We start from the raw sequence: 27,399 nt of genomic DNA on the forward strand, positions 1-27,399 counted from the left end.
ATGGGTAGCTAGGTGGCACAGTATATATAGGGTACCAGCCATGGATTAAAGGAGACCTGGGTTCAAATGTGTGAAGCTAAATACCTCCGTCTCTTGGCACCCCAATGATGAGACATAGGTGTCACAGAGTAACATGTCATATGCTGGCATCTCCTGGCATCAGCATCAGCATGAGTGGCAACATGGCAGAGCCAGCATCAGTGTGGGCATCCCTAGAGTCAAAGTGGAAAAGCCAGGTGAATGTTGCCATGGAAAAGCAGGCAGCATTGTTTGAAAGCCAGTGGGCGAGGACAGGGTTCTTAAACCCAAGTGTTCTGAATAGAGGAATGACAGAATCAGATATGTACAAGAATAATCATTCCAATTGGCTGAGAAGCAAGTATTTGTTTAAAAGCTTGTGTGTGTATGCCAAGCCCTGGACTAGGCTCTAGGGACAGAAGAAAGAAGTGAAACCAGTTGATGCTTCTCAGAGTTTACATACTAATGGAGGGAGGGAGACAACCTATATAGCCATGTGCATTCTATGTGCAAATGAAAGTACATTTATTTTGGAAGTTAAATAAAAATAAATAGTTAATTGCTAGCTATTTTTGAAGGGAAGGCATTCATATTTGAACCACCAGCAACCTTCCCCTGTTTTCTGAGTTCCTGGGCTTGCATCCTTAAGGATACCAATGGAATCTGCAGGTAGAGATCTTGGGAACAGCTGGGTCTGCTGTGGCCTCAGCTCCAGAGCCCTGGCTAATCCACAGCTAGGGACTAAAGGAGTGGGTGCTACAGTCTATGGTTGCTATGCCCTCAGGACAGGAACTCCAGCCTCACTGCTAACAAACAAGGGCTTTAGAGGCCTGAGAAATGTGATTTAGACATCTGCTCTAGCCTGGGTTTAGGAGAGGAGGAGTGAGGAAGGAATATACACTGGTGAGTCTGGTTGTTGAGGGATGGGCTCATCAGCTGTGGTCACTCCCAGGAGAGTGGAATCTCTTGTTGTTGTCACAGGGGGATGCCTTACTGACTGCTTTTAATTGTAGTAGTAGAATTGTCTGCAGGCTCTGGTTGGAGCACCTGAGATCAATCAATCACAGACTAGGGCTTGGGTGGAGGACCAGGTGTACATCCAAGCCTGGACTATAAAAACTGAAATAATGAAATAGGACACAGGAAACAACAAACACATTAAAAAACTCTGAAACCTAAAGTAACATACCTCAACACCCTAGGAACCCAGAGACTCTAGTAAAAAGCCAGTAATTGAATCTATTGGCCTAGCCTCTAAAATTAAAAAAAAAAATTAAAATGAGCAAGCAAAGAAGAAAGAACATGACGATCGTGAGCTATTATAGGGATAGAGAAGACTTTAGCTCAAATTCAGAGGGAAGTGAAGCAAAAACACCTCCTTCAAAAATAGCAAAGAAACATATCTACAAGTCCCCCTATCCCTTGTCCTGGGTTGATACTTGGCTTGATTGCATAGCAGAAGAAATCTTCCCTGGGAAGAGCTAAGCAGGTTCCTTTTCCTCCCTTATCCCCGACTCCAATATCTGGGGCTGGATCCCTTCTTCCCTCAGAGTGGAGGGAATGTGACTTGGGCTTATTCTTGCCCTGAGGGACCTGAATCATGTTAAAAATAAGCTGCTGGAATTGAAAGAAAAAAAAAGAATGACAACAAGCTCAAAAAGAGCTTTTTGGAAGAGCTTAAAAGCTTAAAAGAGCTTTAAAAAAACCTCAAAAAACAAATGAGAGAGGTTAAGGAGAAATAGGAAGAAGAAAAAAAGAGCAATGCAAGAAAATCAAGAAAACTATGAAAGACCCAAATGGAAAAAGAGACTTGGAATCTTAGGAAAGAAAATAATGTATTAAGATCTAGAATTGGACAAGGGGAAGCTAATGATTTCCCAAGACAAGAAATGATAAAGCAAAATCAAATGAATTAAATAATAGAAAAGCATATGAAACATCTTATCACAAAAGCATATGACCTGGAAAAGAGATCAAGGAGAAGCAGTATAAGAATAGTTGGACTGGGGGCAGCTGGGTAGGTCAGTGGATTGAGAGTCAGGTCTAGAGATGGGAGGTCCTGGGTTCAAATCTGGCCTCAGACACTTCCCAGCTGTGTGACCCTGGGCAAGTCACTTGACCCCCCATTGCCCAACCTTACCACTCTTCCACCTATATGCCAATACACAGAAGTTAAGGGTTTAAAAAAAAAAGAATAGTTGGACTCCCAGAAATTTATGATAAAAAAAAAAAACAAGTTTGGACACCAAGCTCCAAAAAATCATCAAAGAAAATTGCCCAGAAATTCGAGAAACAAAGGGTAAAATAGGAATTGAAAGAATCATTTACCACCTCAAAGAGACCTAAAGATTAAAATGCACAGGAACATCATTACTAAGTTCCATAGCCCCCAGGTTAAGTAGAAAATAATTTAAGCAACAAGAAAAAAATCAATTTATATGTTGTGGGCCTACAGTCTGAATAACACAAGACTTAGAAACTACAACATTAAAAGAATGCATGACATGGAACACAACATTTTATAGGGCAAAATAATTGGGCTTACAATGAAAAATAACATATCCAGCAAAGATGAGCATAATTATAAAAGGTAAAAAATGAATACAGAGTGAACTAAAGGAGTTTCAACTATTATTGGGGGAAAATCCAGAACTCAGCAGAAAACTTGATCTATAAGAAACACACAAAGGTATGAAAGACTAATCATTAGCCACCTAAAATATCAAATTGTTTTATTTTGTATGGGTCAATGTCATCTATAGCCCCTGGGAATAGTATCATTGCCTGAATATTCTAAAGGGGCAGGTATGGATGGAAGACTCAAAGTTGAGATGAACGGAATGGAATGAACCAAAATTATAGTGGAATAGATCAGGAAGAGGTAGGGTGGAATGGCTATTTCATATGAAGGAGGAATGAGTGGAGGAATTGCCATGGAGAAGAGAGGGCTGGTATTGCTAGAATCCAACCCTCATCAGACCTGGGATAAAGAGAGAACAGCATACACAATTAGAAGGGCAAATTTTTTCTTAACATACAGAGAAATAGGAGGCAAGGGGGATGAGATAAGGGAGGGACTGAGAGCCCCCTTGAGTGCCTGATGGAAAATGAGAAGGAAAGGTAAGTTAAGAGAAAGGTGGACAAGGGGAAAAGAAAAGGAGGGAAGGAAGGAATATCTAGAGGCGAGTACATATCAAGAGGTAGGGGGCTAAGATGAGAGAATAAAGGAGAAACTCTTAGGACAAGAAAGGACAGGGATTTTTAGAATTGAACTCATATCAAAAAGTAGGAAGGCATGGTTGGGGGGGACAAGGAAGGGATTTTAGAAAAAGTGGATAGAATAAGAATTAAAAAGTAAGGGGGAAGGGACAAGGGAAAGACCTTTGGAAAAGTGGGTCAGTTTGAAGGCAGGAGGGCAAGGGGAGAGGGTAAGGAGGATTTGGGGGAAGGGATGTGAACTGGAGAAGTATTTGTCAAAGGAAAATGGACATCTAAAGATTCAGCAGAAAAAAAAGGAAGAGGGGGACAAACAATGAGGATGAATGGAGTTGCTAGAAATGCACAACTAGTAACTATGACACTGAGAGTAAAAAGGATGAAAAAATTAGATAACAGAAAGGATAAAAATTCAGAACCTAGTAATGTGTTGTTTGCAAGAAACACACTGAAAATGAGAGATACACAAAGAGTGAAGGTGAGGGGGCTGGACCAGAATATACTATGTCTCAGCTGACCCAGAAAAGGGAGGTGAAGTAGTCATGATCTCTGACAGAGTTGGGGCTAAAATGGATATTATTGGAAGGAGTGAACAGGTTAACTATATTATATTGGGGAGTGGGGGAGTTACTATAGATAATGAAGGATTATCATTATTGGACCTGTGTGCACCAAGAGTTACAGCAGATTTTTGAAGGAAAAATTAAATGAGATATGCATGGAAATAGATAACAAAATAATAATGGAGGACTTTAATTTTCGCCTCTGGGAACTAAATTAACCAAAAATAAATAAGAAAGAAGTTAAGGAAATGAATCAGTATTTTAAATATGATGCATATCTGGAGAGCCACCCTCCACCAACTCCATGAGGCTAGTAGTATATCAAAGGCTGAGCATGCACTTAATCCAGTTTTTGGTGAGACAATAATGGTTTGGAGAGTATAAATAAATATTCTGTGAAAGTCTTACTTTAATCCTCATCATACTATGAAGATAATCCTGCATTCCTGAGGGGTTGTGGCATTAGAACAAAAGTTCCACTAGGTATGACCAAGCTGGAAAGACTTGGTTTTGGAAAGAGCATAGTCCTGGCAACAGATTGTGTCTGCTGCCTAAGGGCTGATCTAGCTAAATATGGCCCTGGTAATGTATGTTAACTGAGAACCAAGTGGGTTAAGTTGATCAAATTAAATGCTAATAAGAACATGGAGAAACAATTTTAGTATTACATTGGTAGAGCAGCTGTGAATTTTTTTTAAAAAACAAGACATTGTAAAGCCATTTATGCCTATTGGCCCAGGAATCCCAGTAGTAGGATTAGGTCCAAATGGGCATTATTAAGAGGGTAAAAAGCTGTGTTTCTTTAGAAATATTCATGGAAGCTTTGTTTGTAATGACACAATAATAAAATAACAAATGAAATGACTAAATAGATTGTGATATTTGAAATGACAAATATTGGAAATATAAAGAAAATAAAGGAAATATATGAAGAGATGAAAAGAGATGAGAATAAGAATAATATATAGTCTGATTATATTAAAAAATAACAGACACAAAATCAAGAGAAAAAGGTATCAAAGTAAAACAAATCCAAAGGGAACTCAAAAGTAGAGTATGTTTTTACTAGCATACAATACATACATATATATATATATAATTTTTATATTTTTAAACAATGTGGAGTTTGAAGTTTTGCACCATAATTTTTTATGCATTTGTTTAAGTATTATTTGGTAGTGATGGTTACTAAGTATATAATAATAAAAAACCCCTCACTAAAGCAAGGCTAAAAAAAAATACTGAAATCTTCAGGAAGAAAAATAATCTTAAACTAAGGAAAGCACCTTTTTTTGGCCTTCTATGGACTACTCAAGGCTTTCTTGACCTATTTTATCATGATTTTATGAGGTATCCCACAAGTTCCTCATTTTATATGTATACATAAAGGTATTTTCCAGTTTTACTCAATACCATTACTGGATATGAGTGGTATAGGTGCCACTGCAAATGCTTAATGATTAATAGATGATGTACATTCAAGGGCAATTGACAACAAAAAATGAAAAAAAATCAACGAGTCAGTCTAGTCCCTTAAAAGAAGGTTTTTTAATTGTGACTACATCATCTCTCTTTGAATCCATTGGAGGGTTCTGCCCATTTCTCTCCATGGAAAACTCACCATATTGTTTTTGGTGCTTCCTGACTGGTGGGTCTTTCCTGTTGACAATAATGGTCTTTCCTTAAATAATCCTATAGATACTAAGCTCTATGCATGTTGTAATGCTTCCCACCAGTTTTTTATTCCCAGTGGCTAGCACAATGTCTTTTATAGAGAGAGGGATTAATACGTTTATTGTTAGTCCTTTGTTTCAGAGGACTTGACTTGTGAATTGGATTTCAGTGAAGCAGAGTTGCATAAAGTTGTCGGCCTCACTCTCCCTTTCAGTCATCCAACTCCAAAGGCAAGACAGAAGTCAGGATGACTGGTGACAGCCTTGGAGGGCAGTGGATGACCTGGGTTTCTTTGATGTCTAACCAAGCTCTAAGCTCTCCGCAGCTTCAGAGGGCAGAAATAAAAAGCTTTATTTTTCTGGAGCACATCTCTAGTCCTACATGATATTAGCTAAAATGGCCAGGGAAAGATATCATCTAAGGAATTTTGGTAGATTTCCAAGATCAAAATAGGTCTTTTGAAGCAAAGCATTAGATTGTAATGTGGTAAGTCCTTTGAAGGAAGAACCATGGAGACTATTTTGCACCAGGTCTAACTTCTGGTTCTAGTTTAATGGCCTTTGTCTTTGTATTCCCTCCCAATACAGTGTTTGACAGTAGCAAGCACTTAGTAAATGTTTGTTGAATGAATGACCATAAGTAATGAGAAAATGATCACACACACACACACACACACACACACACACACACACACACACACAAAACCTGGGAAGACTTATATGAAGGGTTTTCAAACATCTTAAAAGTCACAGCTTTCATTGGAAAAAAAATACCTTAATGAGCTAGTAAAGTCATAGGCATACATGTATAATTTGGTCTAGACTTGTAATTTCAATTGTGTTGGGAATCTCCCTGGTAAGGAAGCTTCTTCCTTATAGATGAGTAATTGTTACTTAATAAAGATAAGTAATTGTTCTGCAACCTGCCATCTTAAAGAGCTAGTAAGGATCTAAGGTCACATCGTTATCTATCAGAGGGAGGTAGGACTTAACCAAGGTCTCCCTTACTTCCAAACAGGCTTACTCCCCACTCTAACATACTCTAATACTGCCTCTCACTATATTCAAAGAAAGTTATGATATTAGTTGTTGAAGTAGAAATGGCGGGAACTTTAGGGGCAGAGACTCACTTAATCTCAAAATTCATATCAGAGGAGAGAAAAGCTGGACAGTCTGATGTACACACCTTAGACACGGGTGGTCTCTATCAATATCTACAGATATATATTATATACATATAGGACACATTAAAGAAAAATGTATGTATTTTTTTGTCACATCTTAGAGAAGGACATATCTGAGATGTTAGTAATGATTTATTTCAATGCTAGAAGGATCTGGGACTTCTACCTCTTTTGACCCATGTCACAATGTCTGGTTTACCAGATTGTTCTCGAGTTGATATGGTCCCCAAACTCACCAATTCATAGCCAACTTTCTCATGTAGTGGGAACAATTGCTGTCTATATAGCATCAGAAGGTATGGGATTGAATCCCTAGCCACTCTGCTACTTAAGATCTTTGTAATTTTGGGCAAGTCACTGTACTTCTTAAAGGAGCTAGACCAGTTAAATTTTCTTCTAGCCTTAACTTATAGTGATGGACATGTTGAAGTATCATAATACTAAGATAATAGATCCTTGTTATATTTTTCACATCTAGTTAAAATAATGAAATAAAAATATTAGGGGGTAGCTAGTTGGCAGGATTGTTAGGGACTGAGGTCTCAGGATCTGTGTAAGACAAAGGTCTGAGATCCCTCAGCTTCCATGTTTCCCCAACAACAAAATTGTTGATGGAGGTAATAATCTTTTCTCCCTTTCCCAGACAGTAAAACAGTCCTGCGGGATTCCCCCTTTTCTCAGTTCCTCATTCAAAGCTTTTTCTCTCAAAGCTACCTTTGTTATGAGAAAACTGCTTGAATTTTCTTGAGATAAATTCCTGTGGTTTTTGTCTTTAAAAAAGGCTTAGGTATTCTCTCAATAAACTGTACTTAATTTGCTATCAGCAATTGAGGCCTGGCATTGATTGTCACCAGCAATCAATCCCTTCTGACCCCTAACTTTGACTTTACTCTTTTTTTCACCAGCCCTTACCTAGGCTACTCTTGGGCCTGTTCAGCCCCCTCTTCGGGGCATTAACACAGGATAAAATGCAGGAAGTGACATGGGGAATGGGTATATACTCTGGACCTGATTCTGTCCAAGAAAGAGATATTGTTGCTGAAATTGGAACCCTCAAGAGAAAATAATCACTTCAGCTTAGAATTCATGGCAGAGAATTAATGAGGGAAGTTAGAATCTGATGAGTAACTTTGGGGAGAATGGATTTCAAAAAGTAGAACTTGAGTTATACAATTTGGCTTTAGACACTTGCTGTGTGGCTCTGGGCCAAGTAATTTAACCCTGATTGCCTTGATTTTTTCATTTGTAAAATAAGCTGGAGAAGGAAATGGCAAACCACTCATTCTTTGCCAAGAAGACCCCAAATGGGGTCATGAAGTTAGAGGTAACTGAACAATAACAAAAAAATATTATAGTAGTGAGGTTGGAGGTAGAGGTTTAATAAAAGTTTAATTTTCTTATCTTGTTCCCAAGATAGGTCTTAGAAAAAAAAAGTCATATTGTCTATCTGCATAGTTATTTTCTATTTATTTTCCAATGAACACCATCACCCCAGATAACCTAAAGCCAAATACATAACTCATAGGTAATAAACAGTAAGCACAATAGATCCTACTGAATAGGTTAAATTAAAAATCAAAGGTATCACTGAATTTTGGAGAGAATAGATTTAGCCTGGGATATTACTCAGAAAGGGTAAACTAATTCAGAAAAAATACAGAAATAGCTAGGTAGCAAAATTCAGAGGGCTGGATTTGCAGTTAGGAAGTTCTTAAGCTCTAGGCAAGTCAGTTAACTTTTCAGCTTCAGTTTTCTCATATGTGAAATGGGGATAATAATAGCATCTATCTTATAGAGCAGAGGACAAAATGAAGTAACATTTGTAAAGGGCTTTGCAAACCTTAAAGCATTATGTCATTATTATTGAACAAGTATGAAGGATTGTAGAATAGCACTGTATATTGAGGCAAAAAAAGGAGCTCAAATGGGAAAGCATAATAGAGTATCTGGATGAGGATCAACAGAAGTGATATTATCATGGGAGCGCACACACAGAGGCAAACTGACAAATATGGCCTTAAAACCTTTTTGGACTTTGAGCCAAGATCTAGGTTCAAGTCTTATCTCTGATATCTACTTGCTATATGATTGTGGGCAAGTCATTAAGCATCTCAATGGCCCAAACAATACACACACAGAGAAATGTGTGTGTATATATATAAATGTTTAAAATATATACATATATATGTATATATATATATATATATATATATATGACTATAGAGAAGTAGGAAGATGAAACTTCAAGAAATCAAATCTGGCATGGAGTTATGATACAGAAGCATTAAAGGACTTTGGCTATCCAGATATCTGCTAGACATCTCCTGTGCAAAATAAAAAAAAACCAACAGTTAATAAATCCTTGACTTATCTTAATGCTGGATTTTATTCATAAAAAGGAAGATGAAGTGACATGGGGAATGGGTATTTTGGACCTGATTCTGTCCAGGAAGGAAATGTTGGTTGCTGAAATTCCAGTGATAGAATCCTCAAAATAATCACTTCAGCTTAGAATTCATGGCAGAGAATTAATGAGGGAAGCTAGACAGAATCTGATGAGTGTACCTTAGCTTTGGGGAGAATGGGTTTCAGAAAGCTTAGGGAAAACAGATAGGATCCAGTGTTCTAAAACTCCACAGGAAAAATAAGCTTGACAGATAGGAAGCTCAAGAATCTAATTCTGAAGAGGAACAAATGATTTAATCAAGGAAACAAATTTAAAATAATTTTGTTAATATCTTTTAATGCTGAAATTTCCCCTCTCTATGATGACAATACATGCAATGTCTTACACTCATGGATCCCCCAGCTTTACAAAGGATGGTGAGAGGGGAGGAGTATCTTCTCATCTCTTCTTTGGGATCATACTTGGGTTATTTTGCAATATTTACTTTTGTTTTGTGATTGTTCTTCCTCTTTGCATTATTGTAGTCATTGTGTATGCTTTCTTCAGAATTCTATCTGTTCCTCTGTGTCTTTCGGTGCTTCTCTGTAATCATCATTTCTTATAGCACAGTAATATTCCTGCACCTTCATGTACCACAATTTGTTTCACCTTTCTTTAATTGATGGTTATTTACTTTGCTTCCAGTTCTTTGTCACAACAAAGAGGGCTGCTAGAACTATTTTGATATATCAGATCTTTCTTTTAATCAATGCTCTACTTGAGGTAGAAGCCTAGTATTGGAATCTCTGGATCAGGGAGAATGGTTATTTCAGTTACTTTATTAAGCAAACTTGCCATTTTTTCAACATTGTGTTAGGCACGAGAATACCAGTGTATTTTGTCTATGCAAAAATAAAATACAAGGACAAACACACCAGGCAAACAACATTTACATTCATTGGTATATATAAAAAACAAATAAAACAGATATAGTCTACGGAAAGGCATTTAGCAGCTAGAAGGGACTGATCTCATTTTGAGTGAGAAACTTTTGGTTGGCTAAAAAATATCTCCACATGAAATGTGAGCCATCAGTCTAAAATTTTTAATTGTTTATTTTATTTTTCATCTGTAATAAGGCATATGATTTTATATTTTTCTTTTCTTTCCTTTTATTTTTTCACTATACTTTTAATACTGATGTATATGGGAATTGGTATCAAGATTTTGATTTTGTAGATTAAGATCATTTTATATATATTGGCCCTATTTGCTTATCCAAAAGCTTAAGGATGTAGGAACCTGCAAGTATTTGGTAAATATCATGGGCCTAGTATGAATTATTGTGTCTGATTTCAGAAGGAACCGCCATAGAGCCTTTACAATTTGCCAGAAAGCCCAAGATGGAAAGAGACCTAAAATCCACATGAGATAGATGGATGTCGGCTGCTAAGGTCCTGGTTGGAGGTAAAAGGACGCAGTGTTTTGACACCCTCAAACGCATGTCAGCCTTCTACCAACTTTCCAACTAATATCTCAATGTGGCTGGCATCTTGGCTCCACCACCCTGAAAATCTGACATAAAATCAGACAGGGAAATAAAACTTCCCTTTCGGCTGAAACTAGACCCTTCTCTCACTTTTAAGGCTTGATAACTTCCTACACCCTTGACTGCTAATCTTCGTGGAGCTGCTGGATGGCTTCATACAACAAAGAGGGCTGCTAGAACTATTTTGATATATCAGATCTTTCTTTTAATCAATGCTCTCCTTGAGGTAGAAGCCTAGTATTGGAATCTCTGGGTCAGGGAGAATGGTTATTTCAGTCACTTTATTAAGCAAACTTGCCATTTTTTCAACATTGTGTTAGGCAAGAGAATACCAGTGTATTTTGTCTATGCAAAAATAATATACAAGGACAAACACACCAGGGAAACAACATTTACATTCATTGGTATATATAAAACACAAATAAAACAGATATAGTCTAGGGAAAGGCATTTAGCAGCTAGAAGGGACTGGGAAGAAGGTACCTTGAGGTGAGTCTTGAAAGAAACTAGGAACTCCAAATAAGGAGAGAAAATATTCCAGGATTCTAATCAGAAAGAAAAGGGTCTTAAGAGAACTGGGTGGTCACACAGGTTAATCATCAATTAGCTTAGACTTTTAACATACCGCAAACAGCGGTGTATGTGTATGTGTATGACAAGCACACACATTTTATATATACACACACATTTGTATTATGGAATGAAGCAAAGCCATGAGAGGATGAATACAGAAACAGTATAGTTTTGAAAAAGTGTTGCTATTTTGGGGGGGTAGGGAGGAGTCTTGTTGGAGGCCAATGGAGGATCAGAGACAAATATTCTCTGAGTAGATGGGAAGATAATAGATAATAGAGTAGAGAGAACTCCCCAGCTCTTGCTTCTATTTTCTCCTCTGAGGAAAATTATTCTTTGATTGGAAAAGACAGTACAAGAATCGTTACTAGGAGCTGAAACCTAAAATGAGTGTGAGTCCTAAGAAAGCACGCTCATTCTCAGTGACATCTTCGGCAGCCTAGAAGAACTGTATCCTGGGGTACTTAAAGAACTGATAGGTCATGTGAGCAAGACAGAGGGCTCTGATCCCCATGTCTCAGACCTCTCCAGAACAGAAATTATGCCTCAAAGACAAAACAACTTCAATTGTCTCTATGGTTAATGATACCCAGAATTCAAAAGATAAAAAACAAATTCCAAGCCCATCTCTGAGGTCACTCAGCCTGATTCCTCCACCATCAGCCTGAGGACCTAATAAATACTTTTTACAACCTCCTCCCTCTTCCCCCAAAACTGTAACCTCTCCAGCTCCAGGCTATGCAAGCTTGCCTGCTGGGACAGACAGTTAGGGCTGCTACAGCCCTTCCTTCAGGTACAAGAGCTTGCAGGGGGTCCACAATCCCCTAGCTTCTGCAAAGTTCAAAACTCCCAGTGCTCATGCCAAGGGGAACACCACCATAACACCAGAGATGCCAGGGTAGTCAACCCCATGGTACTGGCATGGCACATTTTGGAATGGCAAGGCCAGAGAAACCAAGAGAACAGTAAGACAAGACACTGTGTGTTTGGCAGAGCTATGTAGTACTCCAATACACCTAAGGGAAAGAGTACAATATTTAGCTGAGGTTATTTCAGAGCACCCAAGAGTCATTTCGGGTTTAGACTTAAGCTGGTCAACTGTGAACTGTGCAGCTGGAGAGGCTGAGACTCTTTGAGATCCAGCCCCCAAGAAAATCACCATTAGCAGGGGAAAAGTTATAAAATGAATAGGGGAAAATCAGGCAGGGAAAAAGACTGAAATTGCCAAAGATCTCAAGAAGAAAACTCAAAAAGAAAAGAAAAACTCAAAGATTATGAACATAAGTAGATAAATCAACAGGGAAAATATTAACAACAGAAGAAAATATGGTCTCTAGATTTAATAACTGAATTCAGGCTTCAATGAATAAATACTGCTTTAACAAAGGAAAATAACACTTGGGGAGGCAGAGGACCATGTGGAATGTAAGAAGATGGAACCATAACATACTGTTCTTGAGTGATTCAAAAGAAAATGAGATTCTTGAAATCAGAATTTATGGCCTGCAGAACAAAAATAAAGGGCAGAATAGAAAAACTGGCATCTATGATGGCACATCTCACCAAATAAACAAAATTTCAGACAAGATTGGGAATGAAAATATATAGATGTGAAAGATAATCTAGAAGAAAAGGGGGGGGGAAATAAAAGAAAATATGCTCACTATATAAGCAAAATATACTGATTTCCAAGAAAGAATGAGATGGCTAAAGTATAATTATTACCGAAAGGAATAATAGGACAAAAACCTTAATGCCATAATACAGAAAATAATGGAAGAGCATGGCCTTCTGAACATAGAAAACAAAGTATCAATTAAAGAATTCACAGATTACCTCCACTAAAAAAAAAAAAAATCAAGGCTACAAATTTCAAATACCATGGTTAAATTTAACAATTCAATTTAGAAAAAGTAAATGCTTTAAGAGATCAGAAAAAAAAGATTTAAATTGTAAAGGTAATGCAAGACTATTCTGTACCTATCAGAAAACATAAGAGATAATGAATGAAATATATCCCAAAGGACAATTGAGCTCAGGATGCAGTCTGGGAGGACTTACCTTGAGCTTAATTATACATGTAAAAGGGTAGACATCCAATAATAGAGCATCTGAAAGATTTTTAGGGATAAAACCATAAATTAAGAGATTATTTGCTTCTTGAACATCCCAAACAAGAAAAATATAGGAATAAATGAAAGCAGCAGTCAACAACAGAGTGATAGCAAAGAGAACAGTATAAAATTTATTTCTAAATGTACACAAGGATATAGAGAAGGCAGAAGGCTGGTACAAATAACAGTGAAGAGGCCAGCATGAGACATTCTGGACAGAACCCAATGATACTCCAACCATAGGTGAATCACTTTTTTTGGTGAGATATTACAAGATGGAAGGGCACATGAAATGGAGAGCAAGAGGAGAGAGAGGAATGTATACTATTCTCAAGTCAAACCAGAGGCTAGCAATGATTGAAAAGTGATCTCTATAGTCTCTGAGTGAGAAGATCCTCTAGGAGAGTGAATAAAGAGGGAGGAAAAATTGAAAAGCAAAGTAGAGGGAACAAAGCTTTACTTTGGTGGTGAGAGGGGGTTCCACTAATGAATGGTCCTTTGGGTGAAAAAATAGTTTTGTGAAGAGATGAGAACATTGCTCTGGGGATGGCCTGGGAGATTTAGCCCTTGAAAATTCTACTCATTCTATCTTGGCAATAGGGAAGTTGAAACTCCAGGGGAAAACTTGTACTCAGGGAAGTGCATAAGAGAAAGGGAAGGACAGAACTCAGGGAGGATTTCTGGAGGCAAAATGAGCAAAAAGAGGGAGCCAAGAGGGTATAGATCAGTGGAGGTCTGCTCTACCATGGGGCAGAGTATTTTCTGATATCTGCAATAAATACCAGTTTTGGGAGCGAGGCACAATAATCTATAGGGAAAACTTCATAAGGCAGTGGCAGAAATGGCCTCCTTGGGAGAGCTTGGAATTGATATCTTGGAAGTTTTGATTGTATGAGGAAAGAAAGAGAAAAGATCAGATAATTATAAGGGTCATGAATCTGAGAATGAAGGGGTAGAGTTGACAGAGAGGATTAATAATGAAGTGAAAGAAATCCTTTTTGGAAAAGAATGCCAAAACAAAAAAAGAAAAAAAAAAAAAAGAAAAATCATAGTGAATAGGTCTAGTTGTAGGAATCTACTTGACTGAGACAAAAAAGGGGAAGAATTATGCCACAAAATAGAAGCAGGAGAGAAACAGGAACATATAAGCAAAACCCCAAAGAAGAGAGGGTCAGAGATGAAGAGAAAAGAGAGTGGGAGAAGAGAGTGGGAATAGGGCCACATTAAAAGATTAGGGCAAAGTAACTGAAGGTAGTACCATGTTTACAGCACAAGAGGGAAAAAATCATAACGTAAAAAAAAGTCCCTATATCAGAGACTACAGTAGAGGAAGACATAAACCTAATTTTCATAAGTGCAAATGGGCAGAGATTAAATCATTTAATTAAATGAAAAGATGTTGCATAGAATATAATATTTTGCATTTGGGAAACATATTAGGAAAACAAAGACAAAATAAAACTGAGAGGATAGGAAAAAAATTACTATGCATCAAGTGAATCTATAAGAGCATGAGTTGTAATTGTGCTATTTGACAAAACAAAAACAAACATTAAAAAAAGGATAAATAAGGAAATTATATTATGCTGAAAGGAACCATAGATGGCAAATAATACCAGCAATAAACTTATCTTAGCATTGTAATTTATAAAGGTAACATTATCTGAATTACAAGAAGACATAGACCAAAGTAATACAATAGTGACAGGAGTGTTCAATATCCTTTTCTCAGTTCTAAGTTTGACAGAAAGATAAACAAAAGGGAGAAAATGGAACTGAACAAATTAGTGGAGAAATTAAAAGATTTATGGTGTCTTCTACATGGGAAAGCTAAAGAACATACATGTTTCAGCACCACATTGAACTTTTACAAAAGTTTACCATGTACTAGAATACAGATATGCAAACAAATATAAAAAGGCAAAAATAGTTAATACATCCTTTACAGACCACAAAAATATGCAATAAAAAACAAAATGCAATAAAAGTAATTAGTTCATGGACCTCAAACAATACAGATCCAAACAGACTATACAATGAAATTCTAAATGAATAGACCAAATAACAAAAATAACCTTATAAAGGCAACAGGTAAGTGGGGATAGGAGAATGAGGACGCCACACTCTGGGGCATGATGAAGAAAGAGAAGTACCAGAGTAGTGCAGCCAAGTAAGAAATGAGATGTGAGCTGAGCTCTCTTCTTAAATGGAAGATTTTGGAGTTCATGGCTCCACTCCCCAGAGGAGAGTAATAAATGAATCAATAAACATTTATTAAGCACCTACAATGTGCCAGGTACTGTGTTAAGTGAGGGGGATACAAAAAGGGGCCAAAAATAGTCCCTGCCCTCAAGGAAGTCACAGTCTAAAATGGCAAGACAACCAATAAATATAAAGCAAGCTATATACATGAGGAATAGGAAATAATTAAGAGGGAAAGTGCTAGAATTAACAGGGTTTGGGAAAGGTTTCCTACAAAAGATTGGATTTTAGTTGGGACTGACAATGCTGATGTCTAAAAATACTTCCATGTGGCATTTTCAATTCAAGAACTCCAAGTGAGGTAACATGGCACAATCAAAAAAGCAGGAGCCTGAGGTAGTGGTCCTGACTCCATCACAAACTACACAAGTCACTTGACTTACCTGGACCTCATTTTTCTCACCCATAAAAACCAAGATCTTGGACTAATAATTCTTCTGGTTTGGTTTATCTCTGGAAGGCTCTTAGAATTAGGATCAAAAGACCAAAAGGTTAATTTTTAGTTATTTGATGTGAGAACCCTGATGCCCTGGAATGGCTGGTAAGAGGAAATAAGCAAAATGATATTGGTGGGTGAAATGCAGTCATATGAAGAAAGGGAACAAGTGAGTTGGGTGCCTCAAGCTGCTGCATTAGTCTTGGAGAGCTGAATGCAGACTAGAGTCAAAAGCAATTTGCTAGTACTTGGGCTTATCTGGAATTTTGACTTACAGTGGGAGGGGGGAGGAAGGTTGCATGTAAACTAGACAATTTTGTGGCAACAGCTCAAAAAATTGCGAGTTCTTTGTAATATTCTATGTTGCTTCTCATGTGCATAATTTTGTTGAGTAAACACTGAAAATAAATCAGTAGTCTAAACAAACTCCTAATAACTGCATCTACTTTTTATAAAGAGCAATCATTGTAGAACAAAACTTTTTCAGGGCCAAATGTGATTTGCCATATGAGTTGTGGGGAGAGTGCCTATGATCTCTCTACTGGAGGAGGCCAAGGCTTTGTAGATCACTTGAGTTCAGGGGTTCTGAGCTGAAGTGGCCCTGAAATCAAAGGGGTGTCCACACTCATGTGGTAAATCCCTAGGCTGCCTAAGAGGAGTCAATAGGCTCAACTTAGAAAAAAAGCAACAGGTCAAAGATTATTGTTCTTTAGCAATGGGATCATGCCTAAGAATAGCCACTGTAGTTCTAGCCTGTTTGAGATAGAAAGACTCAAAGTTTCTCCCCATCCCCCAAAATTATGAATTGTGGTTGAAATTTTGGCTCTAAGCATGTAGTATAACTTACAAATCCTTACACTGATCTAAACAACATTATTAATAATTAAATATACCCGAATATGCACATAATAACATGCTATTGTTTTTTTAAAAACAGGATCCAAAATGTCTTGTTTAGATTTGTATTATCTTGGTTACTTTTGATTTTCTTTAGTCTCACATAATCCTGCTAACTAATTTAAATCCTTTATCCAAGAAATATATGGGAGAAAAAACTAAGAAAAGAAAGGAAAAAACTAAGAAACCTCAAATCATGAATAATTTAAATGAGTTACTTCGCTTAAAAACATTTGGCTTATTAGTTTTAATAATTATCTATTTCATACTTTTAATAGTATTCAAAACTGGAGCTCCAGCAAGGATCTATTTATTTACAGTTGTTCTCTCTCCCCCCCTTCCGCCCCCCTTCCCCACCCCCCATCCATGGTTTCAGTTACCCACAGTCAAAGTCTGTTCTTTTTTTGAGGTAGAGTGGGAAGTTTAGGCACACCTAGCCCAGGGGCAGGATCAGAGAAAAAGAGCACACATATATGGGAATCAGCAAGTGTTTGCTTTTAGTTACCCAAGGCAGATACAAGAATCATATGGTAAATGGATGTGAATTGTATTAAACATTGTTAACTACCCTTTCTTTTCATTCAACATGTGTTCTGCATGTAAGATCATAGTTGAAGTATTGCATAAAAAGGTCATACAAAGCAATTCCAAACCCAATTTTTAGAGGAGGAAAATTGAGTTTTGAACTCCTGACTCAAAATCTAAAGTCACCATCACTGAACTTGAACATGCTACCTGCTTTAAGCAAAACCCAAAAAGTCGACTTTTAGGAGCTGCAAAATTTCAAGTATGCTTTGTTTTAGCTGAATGCTATGAAATTTCCACAGACGGTTCAGGACCTGGTCGATAACCAATCAAAGTCTCTTTATCATTGGTGTCTGTAAGCATATCTACTAGAACATGAGGTTTATCATAGCCAAACGTTGTGTTAACTTTCCTTATTGCGATGTTGTCTTGTATGTCCGCCCATGTTTCAGGGTCACTTTGTGGAGACTCTGGGTGAGACATGGAATTGCATGATTCTTCATGTCTATTCTCAGAATCATCTCCAGGAAGGCAAGAGTTTGAAATGAGACTGCCAGATTCAGTTTGACTACTGATAGGATGAAAATAGTTTTCTTTCATCATTGTACTCTGATGACTATCAGATATCATTTCAGTAACATTTTCTTCAATAGTCATTTCTTCTGTTTTGCTTGATATTTCTTGAAAGTGGTCTTTTTCTCTATTGTCTTCAGAATTAATGCTACTCACTGGGGTCAAATGAGCAATGGCTTTTTCCTCACTTTCTGGGGCTTTCAAGTCTGATGTTTCAACAATAGAAATATACTTTCCTTCAGGTTTCACCTCTAAAAGGTTTAGTGAATTAAAATTTCTTACCACAGTGACCACCTAAAGGGGGAAGAAACAGATGTTAGAGGGAAACAAATTCAAGCGTCCTGTTCACAAATTATACAAAGTGATCTAAGGGTAATAAAATAAAATCAAGCCAAATACTAGGCAATTTGCTACTTTAAAATGAACTATGAGTGGAATAAAGGTGAACAGTTTACTTTTGGTATTCAGAATCATATTCCCTACCATCAACTACTCAAAAGATCATGTGTCCTACAATCTAGCCACACATTCGTTTCACAGAGCAGAGATCTGGAAGGGAACCTTAAAACCTAGACAGTCTAGGATTAGGTCTTAATAAAGTAGACCTAGATCTGTTCTTGTTTAGTCACTTACTCCTAAGGTGACCCTGGGGCAGTTTCAAACCACTATAATTGGGCACAATATTGTTATAGGTAATATGTATACCTATCTTAAAAATAACCTATAACAATATCCCTTTAATGTGGATATGCCTAGACTCAGTCTCTCTGTCCACCACTCACTCCATTTCTTTTTTCCCAGTTTTTGTGATGACCAATCACAGACTACCTCAGAGAAAGCTACTCCCCCTTCCTCTTCTCATCTCTATTCTTCTCAGCCTAGAACTTTTCATGTTCCACCCAAACCCTGCCAGCCAGCCCCTTTTTACAGTGTCCTCTTACAGTTCTGCAGTTAAACTTCCCTTTATTTATTTTTTAACTGATTTGTAATATATATTAACTTAAGCAAATAAGAAAATGTATTATGTACCCTTAAAAAAAAGGTACATATGAACATATTTTTAAACCCTTATTTTTTGTGCCAATAACAATTCTTAAGGCAGAAGGGGAAGGGATAAATGACTTGTCCAGGTTTACACAGTTAGAAAGTCCTGAGGCTGGATTTTAAACCCAGGTCCTCTTGACTCTAGGTCTTGTGTTCTATCCACTGTGCCATGTAGCTGCCCTTACAAAAGTTACAAGACTGTCTGGCTTATCTATCTCTTCTACTGAGTATTTTTTAATGTTTTATTGATGCTTTTTCCATTTTTTTTTTTTTTTTTAGGAATTAGTATAATTGTTATCTATAAATATTCTCCCTGGGAACAAAAGTCTTCTCTTCTAACAAATCCACATATTCATTCCTGAAAATTTATCTTTAGTTGCTATGCTTCATAATCAGCCTTTTGAGGTCAGCTCAAAAAACTGATCAGAGTTCTCAAGTGTTTCAGAGATTTCAATTACAGAGTACTTAAGTCATTATATATTGTTCTCCTAATACTGATCATACTGATCATTTCACTTTGCATTGATTCTTAAATCTCCACAAGTTTCTCTGAATCTGTTCTTTCCATCATTTCTTATAGCAAAGTAATATTCCATTAAATATGTGTTCTATAATTTATACAGCAACTTGCCAATTGATAAATGCCAACTTTATTTACAAATCTTTGCCACAACAAAAAGTATTGAAATAATAGGAATATTTCTTTACATGAATCCTTTCCCTCCTATTCTAGACCAGGACCCACTCAGGGCAATCTACAGATTCAATCTTAAGAGTTAGAATGCAACAACATGTTTCTAGAACATAAGTGCAATAAAAAACAACTTAGAATGATGTGATAAGATACAAAATTGTGGATTATAGCTGTGGAAATAACTTGTTATTTCACATTCCAATAAGTCAAAAAATGCATTCATTGTATTCCCTTAAAGTGATAAATTATCTTATTCCAGAAACATGTCTCTAAGAAAAATTATGTCCACCCATCCTGATAACTAGCTGATATGAAAGCTGACTCTACTATGATTAGTTTAAACTATTTCTCTTAATACTGCAGAATGCTTCCTTAAAAGCAGTATATAAAAGAACGCACTTACTTTATGGACAGGGTAGATGTTTCTACACCTACCTGGCCATTTGAAGAAGGACCTTTTTGCTTTATCTTTGGACTCCTGTTTATTTATCGACTCCATCCTCAAGAATTCACTGAGATTGTTAAGCAATCACTCATTAGGGCCAACTTCAAATTTTATTGCACCACAATGATTAAAAGAGACATTTCCCCTCAAATTTAAAAGTATACTCACTCAATTAAAACACTACTTCTTGGGGGCAGCTGGGTAGCTCAGTGGAGTGAGAGCCAGGCCTAGAGACAGGAGGTCCTAGGTTCAAACCTGGCCTCAGCCACTTCCCAGCTGTGTGACCCTGGGCAAGTCACTTGACCCCCATTGCCCACCCTTACCAATCTTCCACCTATGAGACAATACACCGAAGTACAAGGGTTTAAAAAAAACAAACAAACAAAAAACACTACTTCTTCCTTCCTTTGCATTCACTATGCCAATAGGCTATGACAGACTGAGAAAAGCCCTCACAGAAGGTAGTGGGAGTCTGCTAAAACCTACAAATGCCTGTTGGCTGGGTGGACAGTAACAAAGTCAAATTGCTTCCCCACCCCTTTAGACCATCTCAGTCTACCTAAAACAGATGTTGTTCCTACCTATATCCTTTCTGACTTCATTGTGGAACATGCCTTGTGGTGGGTATTACTGGGCTGGAGTTTGCACAGTTGAGTGACTTTTAAAATATGGTTCTAAACTGATTCCTATAATTGTTGGAGTGATTTACAATTCAACCAATTGCATATTCTTCCCTTCATTTAAACCTCTTCCTCTGGGGCTTTTTCATCTTCTCAATCTCTCTTGAGACCTGGCCTTTTTTCCAGATTACCTGCCATCTCTAGTCAACCTTTTCATCCCAAAAGGACAGGTTGTGGAAATAAGTAGAGATACTATTTGCTCCACACTGCAACTTCCAGACTGTACCTTTGCTACTCTTGTCAAGCTTTTATCCTCTGAGGTTCACATATACAGATCTTCATAGCAGTTTTATAGTGGCCTCAAGTCATTCTTGCTCCTTTTACAAGTTCAATACCCGACATGATCTGTAGTTCTACTTCCAAAATCTGTCCTAGCACCAAAAGACTTCAATAGACATTCTGATTCCCCCTCAAACACTCTTATAAACTCCCAATTTCTCAATCTACTCAGTTCTCATGATCTCCATTCCTTTCTCTCAATGCTCTTAGCTTAAGGTCTCTCATATTCTGCTGAGAAAAATCTCATTTATTAGGCATTCTATCATCTGTCTGTGCCACAAAATCCTTTGACCTCATCCATCATTCTCTCTTCCTCCTCTATGAGGGCATTTCTACCCCTCCAGCAACTAGTTTTCTTCCCTGACATCTCTAGGATACAATATGAATTCCTGTTTGATATTTAAAATTCTCTATACTCTTTCTCCAACCTACTTTTCTAGTGTTATAATACAACATGCTATATTAATTCTACAGTTCAATCAAAAAGGCTTTCAAGTTGTGCTTAAATACAGTACTCTACTTCCCATCTGTTTCTTAGAATCTTTTGTTTTCTTCCTTCAAGAGAACCTTTTATGTGAAACTTTTTTGTAGGTAATCTTATACTCTTCCCATATGACCAACCTATCTTCTTTTTTTCGCACATATTTCTTTGATGACATCTTTTAAACTATTTCTCCTTTGGGTTCATACCCATCATACTCCTTCCCTGCTATGAGTTATGACACATTTTCAGTTACTTGGAAACTGTAGTGTTCCATGACTTACACTCATATATCACCAGTGTAGAAGAGTAGAATTAAAGACAAACCTTTCCTTCAAGGAGAAATTTGAAGGTCATTATTTAAAACAACAACAAAAAAGATTGCAAATGTTCTTCCTTTCCAATTTTGTAATCAACATCCATTTTCAAACGTCTAAAATATTTTTTATGTGACATAATTGTAAATCACAGTCTGAATAATAATCATCCTTCAGCTTCTTGTTTCTTCTGGTGTGTATGGTTTGACTAAACTCAGTGTTTATAGATTTCATCCAGGAGGTTATTCAAGATTATATCAGCAAAATGCCACTCACAACAGGAGTTACCTGAAAGCCTTCACCTTTCCTTTTGCACAAATGGGGAAAACTGTAAGATGTAGACTATATTAATCTCCTCCATTATAGTGGCAAAAATGTATTCTCAGCATCTATCTCCATGTTTTATGCCTTGCCTGATAGAAATGATCAGAGGATTCAATAAAATTCTGTTTTTAATAGCTTTCAAGGAAATCTGACAAAACTGATGTATGCATGGGCTAAATCTCATTGGACAAGAGTCTAATGAGCTATTCTACTCTAATGTAGCAAATGCTTTTTACAATTACAAAAAAAAAAGAGTTAAATTTTGAATTCACTACAGATTTCAACTAACTGTACAATAGTAGAGGTACAGACCACATGGCATGAAAAGACCCTACCTATTCCTACAAATGGTACCTTAACCTAGGATACCTTCATTGTAGATGCAGTTTACTCTTTTAACACTTTTATAGAAAAGAGAAAGAAGCAGGCACACGGAGTAATAACTAATATTGTCTCAGATGCTTTTTCCAGGGGGAAAAACAGGGGAATGAGGCTGCTGTAAGGACCTATATTTTTTTCCCCCACATACCCTGATGATTCCTCTCAATGCCCTCACAATTGTGTCACTTCTAGCACAGACCTAATCGAGGTGCTTTTTCCACTCTTCATTAGTGCTGCTTATACTTCTTCTATAACACATTCGAGACTGATATTAAAATCCAACTGTGGCAGCTCTATTTTCCTTGATGGTAAAAAGAATCTGTTGTAAAAATCTTTAGAACTTTTGCATCTTTCTCCTTTTTGTCATTTTCTTTCCATGTTTATTAACAAATCTTTCAAGATGACCTTGCTTAATTGGGTCTCTTGTCAAGCTTTGGCTAAACTGATTTTTCCCTCTATTTATTGTTTTATGAATAGAAAGGTATTTATTAAGCACTTACTATACCAACAGGCATTGGCCTAGTGATACACATTTAAAAAGAGCAAAGGTAGTCATGTTCTATAAAGGAAACACAACATGTAAAGATGAGTTGTGGCCAGGAGAATTACAGAGACAGTCTGTTGATGTACACAACTATAAATTTACATGCTTTTCCTAGAAGCAATGTACTAATGGTTTGAATAATATGCCTGGGGAACGCAGATGATTAGAATGTTAAAATGTTTTTTTTTTTTTTTTTGCCTCTTTACTCCTTATTATGGTAATTGATTTACATTGGTTAAACTTCTGCCAGAAATTGTTATAACTGGGGTGTATTCTTTTCTTTCAATCATCTCTTTTTGCATAAATAATAAGCAATAACAAATTACCTGCCAACTTATTAGGTCAGGTTTGGAGTTTTATTTGCATACTATGTGGTCTTTTGTTATTATCTCTTCTAGTTTTGCTGATTTCTATAACTGTTTTAGTAAGTTATGGATCTGACTGTATTCAGACAACTATATCAAGGATGACTCATCAATTATGTCATCTCTTATTCATTAAATATGTATCAATTTTATTTTCTATGACATCAGTTAGGTACTTGGAATGTCAAACACCTGTTTCATAATATTTAGGCATGAAGGTTCTAACACACAGTGACTATAAATTATTATATTTCCATCTAGAGTAGCTATTAATTTGCTTATTAAAATAACAGTATATGATTAAATTGGTTAAAAAAATTTTTAATCACTGATATGTATAAATCACTGTATGAAATGAAACTTCTTCCACTAAACAAGATCAGCAATTCAACTTCATTTTGAAATCTTAAAAAGAACTGCCAAGAGCAGTGAGAAGTTAAGTGACTTACTCATAAATCACACAACTAGTATGTTAGAAGCAGAATTTGAATATAGGTAGTCCTGATTTTAAGGTCAGTTCTTTACTGTTGACATCACACTGTCATACATGCATAAATAAATATAATGAATAGAGGTAACTCCTAGACTAAAAATTGCAAAATCATTGCCAATCTGCACTGTAGAAGGAATTTTCAATTATCTGTAATTAACCACACCAATCAAGTTACAGGTCCAGAACAAAAATGACATTAATATGCTACATTACAGTAATGACCTTAGAGAATACTGAGGTTTACAAGCATGTTAAATGATATCAACTGTGCCTACTTTCTAGCTTTCTTTGTCCTTTACCATTTGTCTACTGTCACTGTGCTTTACTCCTTACAGATCTCTTCCCATCTTTTGGGAGGGGCCGAGATCCATTTCAAGAGGGGTAACAAAACTATGAGGGAAGAGATGAATAAAATTATCATAAACTTCAAGTTTAACATACATTAGAGTTAATGGAAAAATATTTAAATTTAATAAATTACCAATGACTTGGGCAATGTGAAGTTCTCTCTCTGACACGTCTTTCTTTTTCTGACCCGGCAAATTAGGACAGGTACTAATAAGCATACAATAGAGATAAGACTTAGGGAAATAATTAGGATGAGCACAGAAGTATCTAAAAAAAGAGAAAAGAAACAAGATTAACATGAACATAGAACACTAGTAAAACAATTTAAGTAACCTATAAATTGTTTAAAATTACTTCTTACTACAGAAACATTCAGAACCTAATAGGAATAGTTGGATGAAGCTATCCTTGAATACTGAAGAAAAATAGAGCTGCAAATTGAGAGTCCAGGATTATAGTTCCTGTCTCTAACTATGTGTCCATGGGCAGAACAGTTCCCCACTCTGGATCTCATCAGATGATAAGGAGGAAAAGGATTTAAAATGCCAGATGTCAAAACTCTAAGAGAATTTCACAGAGCATCGGAAGGCAGAAGAGCTGCATTCTCCAGAAATACTAATAAAATTAAAGATATATATTAAGGTATTCAATGAATACTGTCTAAGCACAGAATGTGAAATATGGTAGTGTTTATATATTTTCCAAATTAAAGAAGAATTAGAATGTATTCCAGAGATTATGCAATAAATTATTTCATTTTTATAGAGGTTTTTATTTAATCACTGTGTTTTATAGTGCGTGTGTTTTAAATCCTTACATTCTGAATCAATTCTGAGAAAGAATGGTAAAGGCTAGTCAAAAGGGGTTAAGTGACTTGCCCAAGGATCACAAAACTAGGAAGTGTCTGAGGCCTGATTTGAACCCAAGATCTGTGTGTTTTTTTTTTCATTTTTATTTAAAATATTTTTCCATGGTTATATGATTCGTAATCTCTTCCTCCCCAACTTTGTTCTCCTCTTCCCAAAGCTGACAAGCAGTTCTACTGAGTTATACATGTATCACTATTCAAAACACATTTCTATGTTATTCATATTTGCAGTAAAGTGATCTTTTAATATCAAAACCCTAATCACATCCCCTATACATGCATTTCTGATTCCACAGTTCTTTCTCTAGATGTGGACAGCATTCTTTCTCCTAAATTCCTCTGGATTGTTCTGTGTCACTGCATTGTTGCTAGCAGAAAAATCTATTACATTTGATTGTGTCATAAAGTATCAGTGTCTCTGTACAATGTGCTCCTGGTTCTGTTCCTTTCGTTTTGTATCATTCCTGGAAATCATTCCAGTTCACATGGAACTTCTCCATTTCTTTATTCCTTTCAGCACAATAATATTCCATCACCAACATACACCACAATTTATTCAGCCATTCCCCAATCCTCTGTGTGTATTTTAAAATGAGGTCAAAGTGGAATTGCTAATCAGCTCCAGGAGGGGGAAGGGGGGGAGGGGGAAGAACATTAATCACGTAACTATGAAAAAACACCTCAAAGTAATTAATTAAATAATACATTTTTAAAAAATGAAAAAATGAGGCCAAAAGTAAACCCTATATTTTATAGGGACTTTAAAAAGAAAACAATCTCATTAGTAATAAAAAATGATCATAAATTTGATACAAATAAAAATTTCAGGAAGAAAAGTTTTTAGTAGAGAACTTCAAGCCTTCAGTTCAGCCCTTTGACCTGAATTAATCTCCTATAATAGCACTTCTTTTTTGAATATTCCAGTCAAACCAGGTTTTACTATATTTTATGGTCAGAGGGACATTTTTTTGGGGGGGTATTCTCAATTTTTGCATATGATAAAATTACTCAACTGTTAAGCATCTCAAAGTGGAGGCTGCCTAAATTTCAAATTAGATCACATTTTTGAAACCTTTCTATAGCTGTTAGTCACAATACTTAGGCTTATTGGTAGGATTAAAGGAGAATAACAAAATATTACCTTTTTCTTTCTCAGTTGGAGTTTTAATACACAGTTCTTCTGATTTCTCAAATTTAAATGACCAAATAGCTGAGTTCTGTGAAAATCCTTCAGCAGAAACACAATACTCAGAATTAAATGAAGCTCCTGGTATAATTAATTGACATTGTGTCTCATTGCAAGGTTGATTGTCATCTTCTTCCTCAATGATCTGTATAAGTTATTAAAATGAATAAAACATTAACAGTTTAAAAATAATTTTCACTTCAATCTAGAGACATTCATAAAATAGCATAATCATTTAAATAATTATTACATCTGTAGATGACCAAATTGGAAGGGACTAACAACAAACTGGATAAGGAGGATTCAATATAGAAAAGAGAATGATGTGCTAATTTAGGAGTTTGTGAAGGCACAAAAGCTGTTTTTGTATGGCTCTTAGAGCTAAGAATGATTTTTACATTTTTCAATACCACAAAACTTCAGAAATCTTGGAAACATCTAGTGGACATTTTATCATTAATAACTATCATGAGTCTAGTCATACAATCAGTCCTAAATCTATTTCATTTGTTTTCTTATTTCACCAGTGTTTTGAGTCACAAGATCTAAGGCTTAACTAAAATCTTTGTACATTATCTACAGAATATCTTTTATCTATTTATCTGATAACTTAAAAAAAGTTTGGTTTGATATTAATCAATCAATCCTCTTGTGCCAAGTGATGGGCATAGAAGTACAAAGAATGAATTAGTTTCATCTCAGTAGGACTCATATTTTAATGGGAGACAAAACATATACAGACAGTTCTCACTTTACCTAAAAGTAGATTGTTTCACAGACCTTTATGTATGGTGATTTTTACCTAATGTGCACAGACATGTGGGAAGAGGGAGGGAAGCAAGAAGGGGCCCTAATCTCATGGAGGGAAGGGGAGAGCACATGGTTCAAGGACATGTGGGGGTAGAAGACAGAGAAGTAATGTTAGGGGGAATAACATATAGAGGCTGGTGGCAGGGCCAGAACCAGAAGAATATTGGGGGC

General features: G+C 36.4%; 1 protein-coding gene across 1 annotated transcript in view; it reads right to left on the bottom strand.

Annotated features, from left to right (window-relative positions):
- Positions 1-17,397: 17,397 nt before the first annotated feature.
- The window catches only part of IFNGR1 (interferon gamma receptor 1), a 32,678-nt gene continuing 22,676 nt past the window's right edge, over positions 17,398-27,399 (bottom strand). The window contains exons 6-8 of the mRNA XM_044677101.1: positions 26,374-26,563; positions 24,498-24,631; positions 17,398-18,263 (exon numbers count right to left, since the gene is read on the bottom strand). Of these exons, the coding sequence (XP_044533036.1) occupies positions 17,682-18,263; positions 24,498-24,631; positions 26,374-26,563 (906 nt within the window). The 3' untranslated portion in view covers positions 17,398-17,681. The remainder of the gene's footprint in view (positions 18,264-24,497; positions 24,632-26,373; positions 26,564-27,399) is intronic.

Source organism: Gracilinanus agilis, chromosome 4 (assembly GCF_016433145.1).
Source record: "Gracilinanus agilis isolate LMUSP501 chromosome 4, AgileGrace, whole genome shotgun sequence".
Taxonomy (NCBI): domain Eukaryota; kingdom Metazoa; phylum Chordata; class Mammalia; order Didelphimorphia; family Didelphidae; genus Gracilinanus; species Gracilinanus agilis.